A 13,647-nucleotide genomic window follows, 5' to 3' on the forward strand; every position below is an offset into this window, starting at 1 on the left:
TACATCAAAATAGAGCTAACTTCCATGAAAACATATATTAGACTTTTTAAAACAAAATCCACCAGTCTCTCCACCATAGATGGTTTCTATATGTTTTCTACTAAAATTCTCAAAGAACCTGAGAGTCTTGACCACTCATCTTCAGCACAACCAAAACTCTCAAGTCCGAGTTAAAGAACAGAACACACCACTGAAATAGAGTTTTTAAGCAAATTACCAAATATGTAAAATCTTGTATAAATAACACACAAAAATCTTGTTTTATTTTTGACATGACATTGTCTAAGATGGAGCAGCACAGGATGATAACAATTACTTATACTTTGAAGTTATGTATGCTCTCTCTTCTCTCCTACAAGATGTACATTACACATCTGCTGGTATCCTTGAATGGAATGAACAGCAAAGGGGAACACAACCTTCCCTTCCCATCTGTCTGGGAGACTGACGAAGGGACATTTCTTACAGCTGTCATGGCAAACCTGGAAACCCCTCACACAGTCTTAGTCCTTGCTTCAACCCACCAAGCATCTTAAAGAGCGTGTACATTTTACAAATTATGTATGGCTTATACTTCAATTTAATGTATAATGACAAGTCTCAGGGATTGAAACATCTCATTGGCAGTTAACAGTTCAGGGGAGGGAAGTATTTCTGGCATTCTTAATCTCAAAAATATAAAAGAATGCTATTCATCATTGTCATAGAAAAAGTTGGAGACAGTTCTATTTAAAAACATATTTACCATAAACACAAGGAAAACAAATAAGAAAATAGATTGTGCTGTGTCTTTGTAAGATTGTTCCATTTCAAAATTCTTTAGGGTCAGGAAGATTTCCTATACAAATAAAACTAGGCTTTTGTTCCTTTTGCTTTGAAAAATATTTACAGTGCCATGGAACTACAGGCCCTCTCAGAGCAGCATAGATGAGCAAGAAAGAAAAAGGTATTTAATTTTCTGAACATTTTAATTTGTATCATGAAGTTATTATAGATCAACTATGGAAAAATTAGAAAACATTAATAAACATCAGCCCTCATGTAAATCACACAAGATGCCAAGTATTATACACTCCACATGGTAAAAACTGTACATGTATGTTCTATGTATCTCTTGCACTGCAAAATTTACATTATAATTTTTTTCATTTCTCAAAAAGCTGAGCTGAGAACTGTCTGTTTTCTTCTTTTGTCAGAGGAGATGCAGTGGCTGTGTGATGCGCTCTAGGCGTCAGTTCACGAGCATCCACAGTGGCTGTGTGGTGCACTCCAGGCGTGAGTTCACGAGCACCCTGCCAGACCTCAGTAGTGGTTTTTACAGATGGTACATAGAAAATGCATGAAGTTCCGAAGTTCCGTGCAGACAGCATCACATTTTCTTCTAGCTAGCATCGTGATAAGGATGTGTGGATGCATGTCCACTGTCATGAGGCTACGGAGCTTTGTTCTGGAAGTCTGCTTGGTCTCTAAGCAAAGGTCATCTCTTTCACGCAGTCATACTGTCCCGGATTTGATCCACCCGAAGGGAAAGGTCCCTGAAAGAGGGGCGCTGGTTTACGTTGTTGTTCCAGCACTCTGTCATGATCACATAAATCTGTAAAGTGAAAAAAGTTACACCAAAGTATCGTGTTAGTTAAAGGATGATATAAATTTGGAAGTCTCAGTTAATTTGCCTAGTCCAATAATGATGCTATGGTTATGCCTTGAAACAGCCATCTGTATATGTTTTCAACAAAACAGAAAGAAAATGGATAATTACTGTGGAGTAAAAACTTGTTGGATCAGGGAGATGGCTCAGTAGATAAACAGTACTACACACGGAGCCTGGTAATGAGAGTCAGGCCCTAGGACCATGTAAGGAGCCAGGTGCAACCACACCCACCACTAATTCCAGCACTCCTAAGACAAGGAGAGGCAGAGATAAGAAAATCACCTAGGAGATCCTGAGGACCAAGCAGCCTGGAGGGCTCAGGGCAGCAGCAGAACCAACAGAGTCTGCCTCTGCAAGGGAGAAGGCAAGACCCAACCCTGGGAGGTTTCCCTCTGATCTCAATGTGCACTGTGGTACACATGCCTGCACTCACACTCCCCAGCCCCAGTGTCCCCACACATACCAGACACCCATCTCCACGACATACACACCAAGACACCCACCTCCATGACACACACATACACCCACACATACACATATACTAAGACATGTACACCAAGACACACGCAATCACAAACACCCATTTCCATGACACACACACATACCCATGCACACACATACACCAAGAAACACACACACCAAGACACACACACTCACAATACTCTCATACAAACCAAACACACATACACACACACACCTTTTTCTTACACATGCATACAGAGACACAGACACACATATCCACAACACACACGCTCGCACACACATCATACACACACACAAAAGGATGAATGACGTTAAGTGTTACCTCATCTGGGCAGCCTGCTGGCCTCGGCAGCCTCCCGTCACTCTTCAGTAGCTCTATCAAATGGAACACGATCATTTGCCCTTGTTTATCATTGCCGATCATTCGCATAAACTCCTGAAATACAAACCCATTTTAAAAGACTTGCTAAATAAATATTACACTAACAAATGCATATTGAGATAAAATAGATGTAATAGATGTAACAATTTTTATATAAGGTTGGTAAAATTTCACTGAATATATAATATGAATACAGCCAATCACTCAGCCCTCTCACTGCTGTGAGTACATAACCTGATGCAGCTCTTCTTTTGAAACAATGAATAGTGATTTACTAACTCATAAACTCTCAGTGACAAGTATGCTTTTCTTCTAACATGACAGCCAGAAACAAAAAGTATTTATTTATGGATAAAAATAGTAAATGATTATCCAGAAATATGAAACTTTATGTTAGAATGCTATTGCACAATTAAAATCATACTTGCAGCAACTCCAGATAAAGTGAGGCATATTATTAAACAATGTAATAATTAATAGGATATCAGACTTCACAGAAAGCTTATAAAGCTCAATTGTATAAAACAATAGGTATTTCTTTGTAAAGTTTATATTTTCTAAATAAGAAAATGTTACAATATTAAAATGGTCACCTATAAGTAATTTCATTAAAATAAATTTTATTTTTTCATACTTCCCTATATTGAAAGAAATATATATATATATATATATATATATATATATATATATATATATATATATATATACACTACCAAAAGTTTAGTTTAGGCTGTGTAATGCTTCCTAGTGTAGAGTGTCCTGGAGGCCTGGTCCCTGGCAGTGCTGGAACGGTGGACTCTTTAAGAGACCAACGCCAGTCTCCCAGCATGTTCTGGCTTGTGTGAGAGCAAGCGCTGTACAGTAAGAGGGTGCCGGCCCTCCTGGCCCTCAGCTGCAGTCGTGCCTTGTGGTGTTTTTGCAGTTCGTTCTCTTTCTGCTTCTCTGCCAGGCTGTAATGAACCCACCGGGCCCCTGGCTCGATATTAGCGTTTCAGCCTCCACAACTGTGAGCTTTTCCTTATCATTTACTCAGCACCTTGTATTCTGTTACAGGCACAGAGAGAGTGGACAATGGAATACATTGAATTTAGTAAGTTTATGGTTATTTTGTTGGGTGTTGTTGAATATAGTCCTCAATAAATAATAAAGGGGCTCTAAACTAGGTCCTAGACATGTCACTCTTCTTTGGATAAGGCCTTTCTTGTGCTTAAAACAAAAGTTAAACTACAGGAGAGAGCTCGGGGAGTTACACAATTAAACAGCACACTGACCACGGGTGGACTTTTACTCTTCTCAATATATGTGAACAGCTCATACAGAACCACGCCAAAGCTCCACACGTCTGAGGCCACAGAGAACTTGCTCTCCGTCAAGGATTCAGGAGCGTACCTGCAACGTTGGAAGTCATTTAGGAGAGTCACTTCATGTAACAATGAGTTACACTGATGGGGAAACAAATGACAAAGGCCAGGCGAACAGAGGGGACAGAGGTGTGTGAGCTGCTCCACAGACCTTTCCCCTTTGGCTTTTGCTATGCTGTTCTCCCCAATGATGAAAGACAGCTATGAGTCAGACACCTGTTGATAGCGGGTCCTCCTAACAATCGGAAAGCCTGGTCCGGAGACGGTCCTACACATAAAGATCTAAACACGGTTACTTTTCTTTTTGTTAGCAGCACCAGGTGTTAAATGATGCTTATCTAAGAACTGAAATATGGGATGCTCTTAAGTTGTTCTTTTAAATAAATCCAGATTAAACATTGGGGGAGAATTATAGCTTCTAGACAGAAATGTAACTTGAAACCTTAAGAATCAGGAGGGGAGGGGCTGAAGAGATGGCTCAGGGCTTAAGAGCACTGGCTGCTCTTCCAGAGGTCCTGAGTTCAATTCCTGACACCTACATGGTGGTTCACAACCATCTATAACCATATGGGATCTGCTGCCTTCTTCTGGTGTGTAAATGTACATACAAACACCTATATACATAAGGTTTGTAAATAAATAAATCTAAACAAACAAATAAACAAAAACCAGGCTGTGGTGGTACATGCCTTTAATCCTAGCACTTGGGAGGCAGAGGCAGTCGGATTTCTGAGTTTGAGGCCAGCCTGGTCTTCAGAGTGAGTTCCAGGACAGCCAGGGCTATACAAAAAAAAAAAAAAAAAAAAAAAAAACCCAAAAAACCAAACAAAAACAAAAAAACCCAAAAAACCAAAAACCAAACAAAAAGAATCAGAAAGGGAGTGATTATGAAAGAGAACATGAGAATACAAAGTCATAGGAAAATGTTATCCCAGCCAGGGGTGGTGGGCAGTAGACCATGAATATTATAGTTCCATGGTCAAGCATGTCTTTATTATAGAAATAGCTACAGAAACTTGTTTGACTGGCTAGACTGAAAACATGAACAAGCCTTAGAGGCAGGTTGCTCTCTGTGAGTTCAAGACCAGCCTGGTCTACAAAGCAAGGCTACCCTACACATATATACATAAACAACATGTATTTAATCTTTAACCTTTTCTTCAAAATCCAACTCAAGTTTACTTGCACAAATCCTTCCATAAGTAGTCAAGCTCAACAATCGCCTGCTTACTGTACATCTAGTCTTACAGTTGTTATACAAATATGCAACTGGTATGTAATCTGCGTACTTAGTTCTTTATTCTATTAGCAAAATGCAGTCTCCTTAAGACAATGCTATTATCCTATATCTTAAAGTGCATTTCTTCATCCTTTTGAAAAAAACTAGACAGGTTTTTCTATGTACCCAGGTTCAAATCCATGGCCTTCCAGCCTTGGACTCTCAAGCACTGACAGTACAGCCATGCTGTTCTTAGGTTTTTGGTTTTTAGTTTTACGGTTTTTGTGGGGGACAGTGTTTTGTTTTTAGGAAATCACTCTTTGTAATTACATATTTCCAACCCCCAGATATTCATTACATAATCCCCTTTACTTAGACAAAGATAAATCAAGTCAGTAAAGACTTACTTTTCTCTGTGGATCTTAAGAGAAAGATTCTTTCCCTCCTTCTTTTATGTAGTATTTAGGGAACTTGTATATTTTATGTCTCTTTGAAATGTTCTTGCTTAAAAGCCACTGTCTTGTGATCCAGAAACATATTTAGCAGTTACCTAGGAACTGTCTTTTGGAAACAATCATCAAAGAAGGCAATGCATGGGCTAGCACTTGGGAAACAGGCTCTGGCCAACCTGGGTTCCCCCCTCCCCAAGAAACCAGAAGAAAGGGGCATTTAGGATGAACTATGTGTGACAGTGTGGTCGAGTCCTTTCCCTGGAGGAATAATGCCTACCCAGTAAACATGTATGCAATGGGCTGTTTCTGCCCAAGTACAAAGACATTTAAGATTTCTTTCCATCTTGGAGATCCCTTATGAGTTGGGAGGGTGTGCGGGGTTGGGGGTGTGGGGTGTGGAGTGTGGGGGGGGGTTATAACAACAGCACAGCCACACTTAATCTTTATTCAACAACAGACCCTTTCTATCTCCTGCTTTCAGAGAGGTTTTCAGTTGAGATAATGGGTTGGTCTTAATTGTATTTCTGTCAGCATTCCTTTTCTCACTTCTAAATGTAGTTTCCTACAGTTCTATCATTCAATCCCTCCCTCTCCTGCTACAGTGTTTCCTGCAGGTGTATTGCCCATGCTTCTACTGAAGTCTCCCAAACACAGTCTATTCTTGTGGCTCTAATGTATCTCCTGTTTCCACATTAAATACCGACAGGCAAACAGAACTCCATCTTCCAAAATCCTGCTGAGTTTTATTTTGATCATATAACAAAGGAATCACAATCTATACCCAAGAAAGGATTTTTAGGAACTTTTTAAGATAGTTTACATTTTTTATTTTTGCACACATGTATTTATGTGTGCATGTGTGGAGGTCAGAGACAAGCTACGGGTTTCTGTCTCTCCTTCCACCACGCAGATTGTGGGGAGCCTAAGTCAGGCCTGCTGCTGAGCCTCTGGGTGGCCCAGGAATTATTTTTAACTCTCCTATTGCTGTGTGCAATGAGCCACCATGTCTTTTCAGAATGGTCTCCTAGCTTACTCTCTCTCCATAATTACAGTCCTAGGCCAGAGCCCATGGTTACTGCAGAGTAACTCAAGATGCACAAACACTGCCCAAATGACGTCTGTAGTAAGAACAGCACAAGCCTTCCCTGTAGGTTGAAATCTCTGCTTCAACATTTTTTTTTCAAATACTGAAGTAGAAGCACTTTTCCTCAAGCTCTTAGTACTAACCCCCAAAACAATTTGGAACATGTGAAGAGATTAAAGCAAAACAGCATCTTGAATTATTAAAGTATTAAGAAGGACAAAGATTTATTTCTAAATAAAATCAAGGTTTTAAAAAAACTATGTCTAACTTCTATGGATAAAAACTGCATGTGATTCTTTTCATATCTTAATTTTGTTTGCTAGGACTTGACTGTGTTCTCTCCAAAATTCAGGTGTTAAAAACGTAATGGCCAATGTCGTATGAGAAGGGGACTCCTGAGAGAACGAGGCGGCCATGGGGCTCCTGGCTGCAGAGTGAGAGGAAGGAGCTCCAGAACAGGCTGCGTGGTTCCTGCCCTTGCTTCCACCTGCCTCCATGGAAGAACACGAGGATGTGGACGACTCCGTGGACAAGGTGTCTCACTCAGGCTCATCTTCTGCCCTGGTGCCACTGGCTTCAGAAGCACGCATCCTCTGGGCTATTCTGGATCATTGATGCTATGAGTCAAGCACTGGACCTTATGTACACTACTGGTGTGTTTGAATTTATTGTTGTGTAGGTGCCCATGATTCAGATGGGCATGTACCATGTGTGTGCCGTGTAGAGGTCAGAAGATAGCTGTGAAGATTTGGTTCTCTTCTTCCACTTTCTACATGGATTTGGGGATTAACTCAAGTCAACACAGCAAGCACCTTTATAGGAGAGTGCCACTTCACTGGCCTACTATTGCTTTGTTTTCTGATGTTCTTAGGTGACCCCTGTGACTCAAAGTTGACCTCCCCCAAAGAAGTCACTACCTACAGGTTGAGAACTGCCGGCCTAAACACGTGATTGAAAATGTCTATAATAAACTTTTTAAACAGTTATCCAAATCTGTGACTTATTTATATGACTTTGGACTGCTGTATTTGAATAACTTGAGTAACTTAAATTTCAAGTACGTGTATTTTAATAATCCATTGGGAAGAAAAATTTTGTGGTCACAGGAAATCCAGTGAAAAAATTATTGTAGCACTACTAATACTTTTGTTTTGATGGTTTGTATCTAATGATATGTGCCATTTTAGATCTTTATATTAAAATATAAAAATATTTTGTCTGTATGTATGTCTGTGCATCCTGAGTGGGTGGATTTATCCAATACTCTATGTAGTCCATTTTTAATAGGGTTATTTGGTTCTCTGGAGTCTAACTTCTTGAGTTCTTTATATATATTGGATATTAGCTCTCTATCACATGTAGGATTAGTAAAGGTCTTTTCCCAATCTGTTGGTTGCCGTTTTGTCCTATTGACAGTGCCCTTTGCCTTACAGAAGCTTTGCAATTTTATGAGGTCCCATTTATTGATTCTTGATCTTAGAGCATAAGCCATTGGTGTTCTGTTGAGGAAATTTTTCTCTGTGTCCATGTGTTTGAGGCTCTTCACCACTTTCTTTTCTATTAGATTCAGTGCATCTGGATTTATGTGGCAGTCCCTTGATCTACTTGGACTTGAGCTTTATACAAGGAGATAAGAATGGGTTCATTTGCATTTTTCTATATGCTGACCACCAGTTGAACCAGCACCATTTGTTAAAAACACTGTCTTTTTCCCACTGGATGCTTTAGCTCCTTTGTCAAAGATCAAGTGACTATAGGTGTTTGGGCTCATTTCTGGGTCTTCAATTCTATTTCACTGATCTTCCTGCCTGTCTCTGTACCAATACCATACAGTTTTAATCACTATTGCTCTGTAATACAGCTTGATGTCAGGGATGGTAATAACCCCAGAAGTTCTTTTATTGTTGAGAATAGTTCTCAATATCCTGGGTTTTTTGTTATTCCAAATGAATTTGCAAATTGCTCTTTCTAACTCGATGAAGAATTGATTTGGAATTTTGATGGGGATTGCATTGAATCTGTAGATGGCTTTCAGCAAGATGGCCATTTTTACTATATTAATCCTGCCAAACTATAAGCATGGGAGATCTTTCCATCTTCTGAGATCTTCTTTGATTTTTTTCTTCAGTGACTTGAAGTTCTTGTCATACACATCTTTAACCTGCTTAGCTTATTAACTTAGATCTTTAACTTGCTTAGTATTTTATATTATTTTTGACTAGAGTGAAGGGTGTCGGTTCCCTAATTTCTTTCTCAGCCTATTTATCCTTTGAGTAGAGGAAGCCTACTAATTTGTTTTAGTTAATTTTATATCCAGTCACTTTTCTGAAGTTGTTTATCAGCTTTAGGAGTTCTCTGGTGAAATTTTTGGGGTCACTTTATGGCCAAGAAACACCTAAAAAAATGTTCAACATCCTTAGTCATCAGGGAAATGCATATCAAAACAACCCTGAGATTCCACCTTACACCAGGCAGAATGGCTAAGATCAAGAACTCAGGTGACAGCAGATGCTGGCAAGGATGTGGAGAAAGAGGAACACTCCTCCATTGCTGGTGGGTTGCATGCTGGTACAACCACTCTGGAAATCAGTCTGGCAGTTCCTCAGAAAACTAGACATAGCATTATCTGTAGACCCAGCTATACCACTCCTGGGCATACACCCCAAAGATGCTCCAACATATAACAAGGACACATGCTCCACTATGTTCATAACAGCCTTATTTATAATAGCCAGAAGCTGGAAAGAACCCAGATGTCCTTCAACAGAGGAATGGATACAGAAAATGTGGTAAATTTACACAATGGAGTTCTACTCAGCTATTAAAAATGATGAATTAATGAAATCCTTACGCAACTGGATGGAACTAGAAAATATCATCCTTAGTGAGGTAACCCAATCACAAAAGAATACATATGGTATGCATTCACTGATAAGTGGATATTAGCCCAAAAGCTCTGAGTACCTAAGATACAATTCACAGACTACATGAAAGCTCAAGAAGAAGGAAGACCAAAGTGTGGGTGCTTTGGTTCTTCTGAGAAGGGAAACAAAATACTCACAGGAGCAAATATGGAGACAAAGTATAGAGCAAAGACTGAAGGAAAGGCCATCCAGAGACTATCGCACCTCAGGATTCATCCCATATACAATCACCAAACCCTGGCACTATTGTGGATGCCAAGAAATGCTTGCTGAAAGCCTGATAAGGCTGTCTCCTGAGAGGCCCTGCCAGAGCCTGACAAATACAGAGGCAATGCTCACAGCCAACCACTGGACTGAGCACAGGGTCCCCAAGGAGGAGTTAAGAGAAAGGACTGAAGGAGCTGAAGGGGTTTGCAACCCTATAGGAAGAAAACAATATCAACCAACCAGACCTCTGAGAGCTCCCAGGGACTAAACCACCAACCAAGGAGTGTACACATGGCTCCAGCTGCATATGTAGCAGAGGATTGCCTTGTCAGGCATCAATGGGAGGAGAGGTCCTTGTTCCTATGAAGGCTCGATAGATGCTCCAGTGTAGGGGAATCGAGGACAGGGAGGCGGGAATGGGTGGATGGAGGAACACCCTCATAGAAGCAGGGGGAGGGGGATGGAATAGAAGGTGTCGAGGACAGGGTGGAAATTGGGAAAGGGAATAACATTGGAAATGTAAATAAAGAAACTATCAAATAAATATGAACAAAACACAGTTATAATGCCAATATAACTTACTCTTATATGAAATAAATTATTCTAAATATTTGAACCAAAATTCTTTTCTGAAAGTTTACAATAGCAGGGATGAGTTGTAAATTAAAGCATTAAATAAACATAACCGGGAAATGTGGATGATCCGTGAATTTAGCACTAACAAATTGATGTATTTTAAATAGCTAGAAAATTTTAGACAATACTTATAAATTGACAGTTGTATTCTTTGTATTACTTTTTCTAAATTTTAAACACCATCCTTTGATCCAAACACCACTGCCTTAATAGTATTACTTTAGCAGAGAAATAAACCAGAAATTCTATTGGAATATTATATAAACGAAAAGAAGTTCATTGTGGCATTCCTAGAAGACAAAATGCGTCCTAAATGAACACACTGAAACTTTGCATCAGCTGTGTGTGTGTGTGCGTGTGTGCGTGTGTGTGCGTGTGTGTGTGTGTGTGTGTGTGTGTGTGTGTGTGTGTGTCTCACGGAGCCATAAGCTTTACTAGAGAGGCTACCGTCACTCCTTTGGTAAACTGACCTATGCCCATTAGATTACCTTCTGCATACCTATGTTTATGCCTGGACACAAGTGCTCTGTCAGCCTGAGTCTGAGAAGTGTATTCCCAATGGTCAGCAGCAGCTGTTCTCTTGAACTCACAGCAGCTCTGATCACACGCATAAAGCTGGGCCTGTCAACACTCTATCATTAATTACAGAGAGGAGCTTATGGGGTCGCATAAATATTTTAAGCAGTGGAACGGCTGGGAAAGTCCAAACCATCACCTATTCTCCTGTAGTCAAAGCCTAATCAAATTCCCTGGGTCACTGTAGAAACAACCAGCCCACTCCAGAACAGGAGCCAGCTGGGAATGAGGGTGAGGCAAAGAGAGTAAATGTGACTGGATACATTCCATGAACGTATGAAAAATGCCACAACACCTACTATTATGTATAATTAATGCTAATAAAATATTTAAATAAGTAAAATAAGTAATGAATGTTTCTGACAATTTTAATTAAAGATGAAAAATTACTTCTAATGCCTAATTGCTATTAATTCAGTATTTAATTAATGCCAGGTTATAACATTATCATGATTTAGAAAGATTGATAGTGTAAATGCTAAGATCAGACTGAGCTTGAATCCCAGTGCTACAGTGTATTATTCATACACCTTGGGAAAGCTATTCAGCGTGTATGTACAGTAAGTTCTCCTGATTAAATGCCTTGCTACATGCTTGATTTGAGAAGTCCTTCTGGTTTCAGAGCTTTTCTGACTCGGGAACATTTTCTTTTTCTTTTTTTTTTTTTTTTGGATTTGTTTTTTTTGAGACAGGGTTTCTCTGTGTAGCCCTGGCTGTCCTGGAACTCACTTTGTAGACCAGGCTGGCCTCAAACTCAGAAATCCACCTGCCTCTGCCTCCCAGAGTGCTGGGATTACAGGCGTGCGCCACCACTGCCCAGCTGGGAACCTTTTCTTACATACATGTCTGTCAGTGGAGCTCCCCCACTGCAGACCCGAGGCTCTGGGAACCACGCCAGCGCCTGAGCTGTCCCGTGCTTCAGTGCCTTCTGATTCTGGGCTTTCAGGTCAGGACTGTCGCATCTCTAATAATTGTGGGAACACAGATCCTCCCTGGGTTATGATAGGCTTTCCTGAAGGGCGGGAGAGACGGCTTAGCAGCCTAGAACACATACTGCTCTTCCAGAGGACCCAGGTCAAGTTCCAACACCCAGGCCAGGTGGCTCACAACCACCTGCTGTTTTTTAAAAAAGGATTGAGATAATACATGAAATGCATTTAGCTCAGTAAAAATTACCTCAATACAAAGCATATGATAGATATTGCTATTATTGGGAGAAGTGCTAAATTGAACATTATTAAATAATAGTAAAACTAAAGTTTGAAGCACGTTCTCTAAAGCTTCACCTTGTTATACCAAAAGCTACCATACTCACCAGAATATGGGGCTTTCGCCGGGCTCCTTTACTTTGTAGTATTCTTTGTCCTGCGGCAAGACTTTGGTTAACCCAAAATCTCCTATTTTAACCCTGTTCTCATTTTCGACCAATATGTTCCTCGTTGCCAGGTCCCTGTGGATATACCTTTTTGTACCAAGATATTCCATGCCCTATGGACAAAAGATATATTTTTTGTTCATTAGTCATATGAACATAATTTATATGGCTGCATTCCTACAAGTTCTCTTTATTAGTTAAGGACAGTTTGTATGACTTGAGTTAGTTCACCATGTTCATTTCATCTATAAGAAAAACCTAGGATGTTGGGTACCTTGCATATCTGAGATGTGTACTGCAGAAGTTTTTTGTGATCTATCCGTTCTTTATGCTTTTGGAGATAGTCTCGTAAACTTCCATATGGCAAATATTCCATAATCAATCTTAGGTTGCGCCGACCTTTTAATATACAAAAGGAACACAAGGTTTTACTGTGCTGTATTTTACTGATTAAATACTAGGAAAAAATTATATGCAAATTATTTAAGTATATACAAAATATGGGTCCTTGATGATAAAAGTTAATCACAAATTAAAGGTGATATAATAGTTAAGAATATAGGTGTTCTCTCCTGAGCATATACCCAGAGGATTCCCCAGCATATAATAAAGATACATGCTCCACTATGTTCATAGCAGCCCTATTTATAATAGCCAGAAGCTGGAAAGAACCCAGGTGTCCCTCAACAGAAGAATAGATGCAAATAATGTGGTATATATATACAATAGATTACTATTCAGCCATTAGAAACAATGAATTCATGAAATTCTTAGACAAATGGATGGAGTTGGAGAACATCATACTAAGTGAGGTAACCCAGTCTCAAAAGATCAATCATGGTATGCACTCACTGATAAGTGGATATTAGCCTAGAAAATTGGAATACTCAAAACATAATCCACACATCAAATGAGGTACAAGAAGAACGGAGGAGTGGCCCCTGGTTCTGGAAAGACTCAGTGTAGCAGTATAGGGCAAAACCAGAACAGGGAAGTGGGAAGGGGTGGATGGGAGAACAGGGGGAGGGAAGGGGGCTTATGTGACTTTCCTGGAGTAGGGGGGGCCTGAAAAGGGGAAATCATTTGAAATGTAAATAAAAAATATATCGAATAAAAAAAAAGCTTAAAAAAAAAAAGAATATAGGTGTTCAACCCCAAAATTTTAAGTTTTATAAATATTCTTAAACCTTCTTTAATTATTTTTGCTTATAATTAATCAAAATAAGCTTATAAGGATTTTTTCTCAATTATAACAACTATCTAATACAAAACATTTTAATAGACCATATAAGGAATT

The 13,647-nt window shown here is 39.6% G+C and overlaps 1 protein-coding gene across 2 annotated transcripts in view; it reads right to left on the reverse strand.

Annotated features, from left to right (window-relative positions):
* Positions 1 to 232: 232 nt before the first annotated feature.
* The window catches only part of Jak2 (Janus kinase 2), a 71,370-nt gene continuing 57,955 nt past the window's right edge, over positions 233 to 13,647 (reverse strand). For both annotated transcript variants that reach the window (XM_052187588.1, XM_052187581.1), the window contains exons 20-24: positions 12,625 to 12,749; positions 12,291 to 12,463; positions 3,788 to 3,905; positions 2,457 to 2,570; positions 233 to 1,594 (exon numbers count right to left, since the gene is read on the reverse strand). In XM_052187588.1, the coding sequence (XP_052043548.1) occupies positions 1,487 to 1,594; positions 2,457 to 2,570; positions 3,788 to 3,905; positions 12,291 to 12,463; positions 12,625 to 12,749 (638 nt within the window). In that variant the 3' untranslated portion in view covers positions 233 to 1,486. The remainder of the gene's footprint in view (positions 1,595 to 2,456; positions 2,571 to 3,787; positions 3,906 to 12,290; positions 12,464 to 12,624; positions 12,750 to 13,647) is intronic.

Source organism: Apodemus sylvaticus, chromosome 1 (assembly GCF_947179515.1).
Source record: "Apodemus sylvaticus chromosome 1, mApoSyl1.1, whole genome shotgun sequence".
Classification (NCBI taxonomy): Eukaryota; Metazoa; Chordata; class Mammalia; order Rodentia; family Muridae; genus Apodemus; species Apodemus sylvaticus.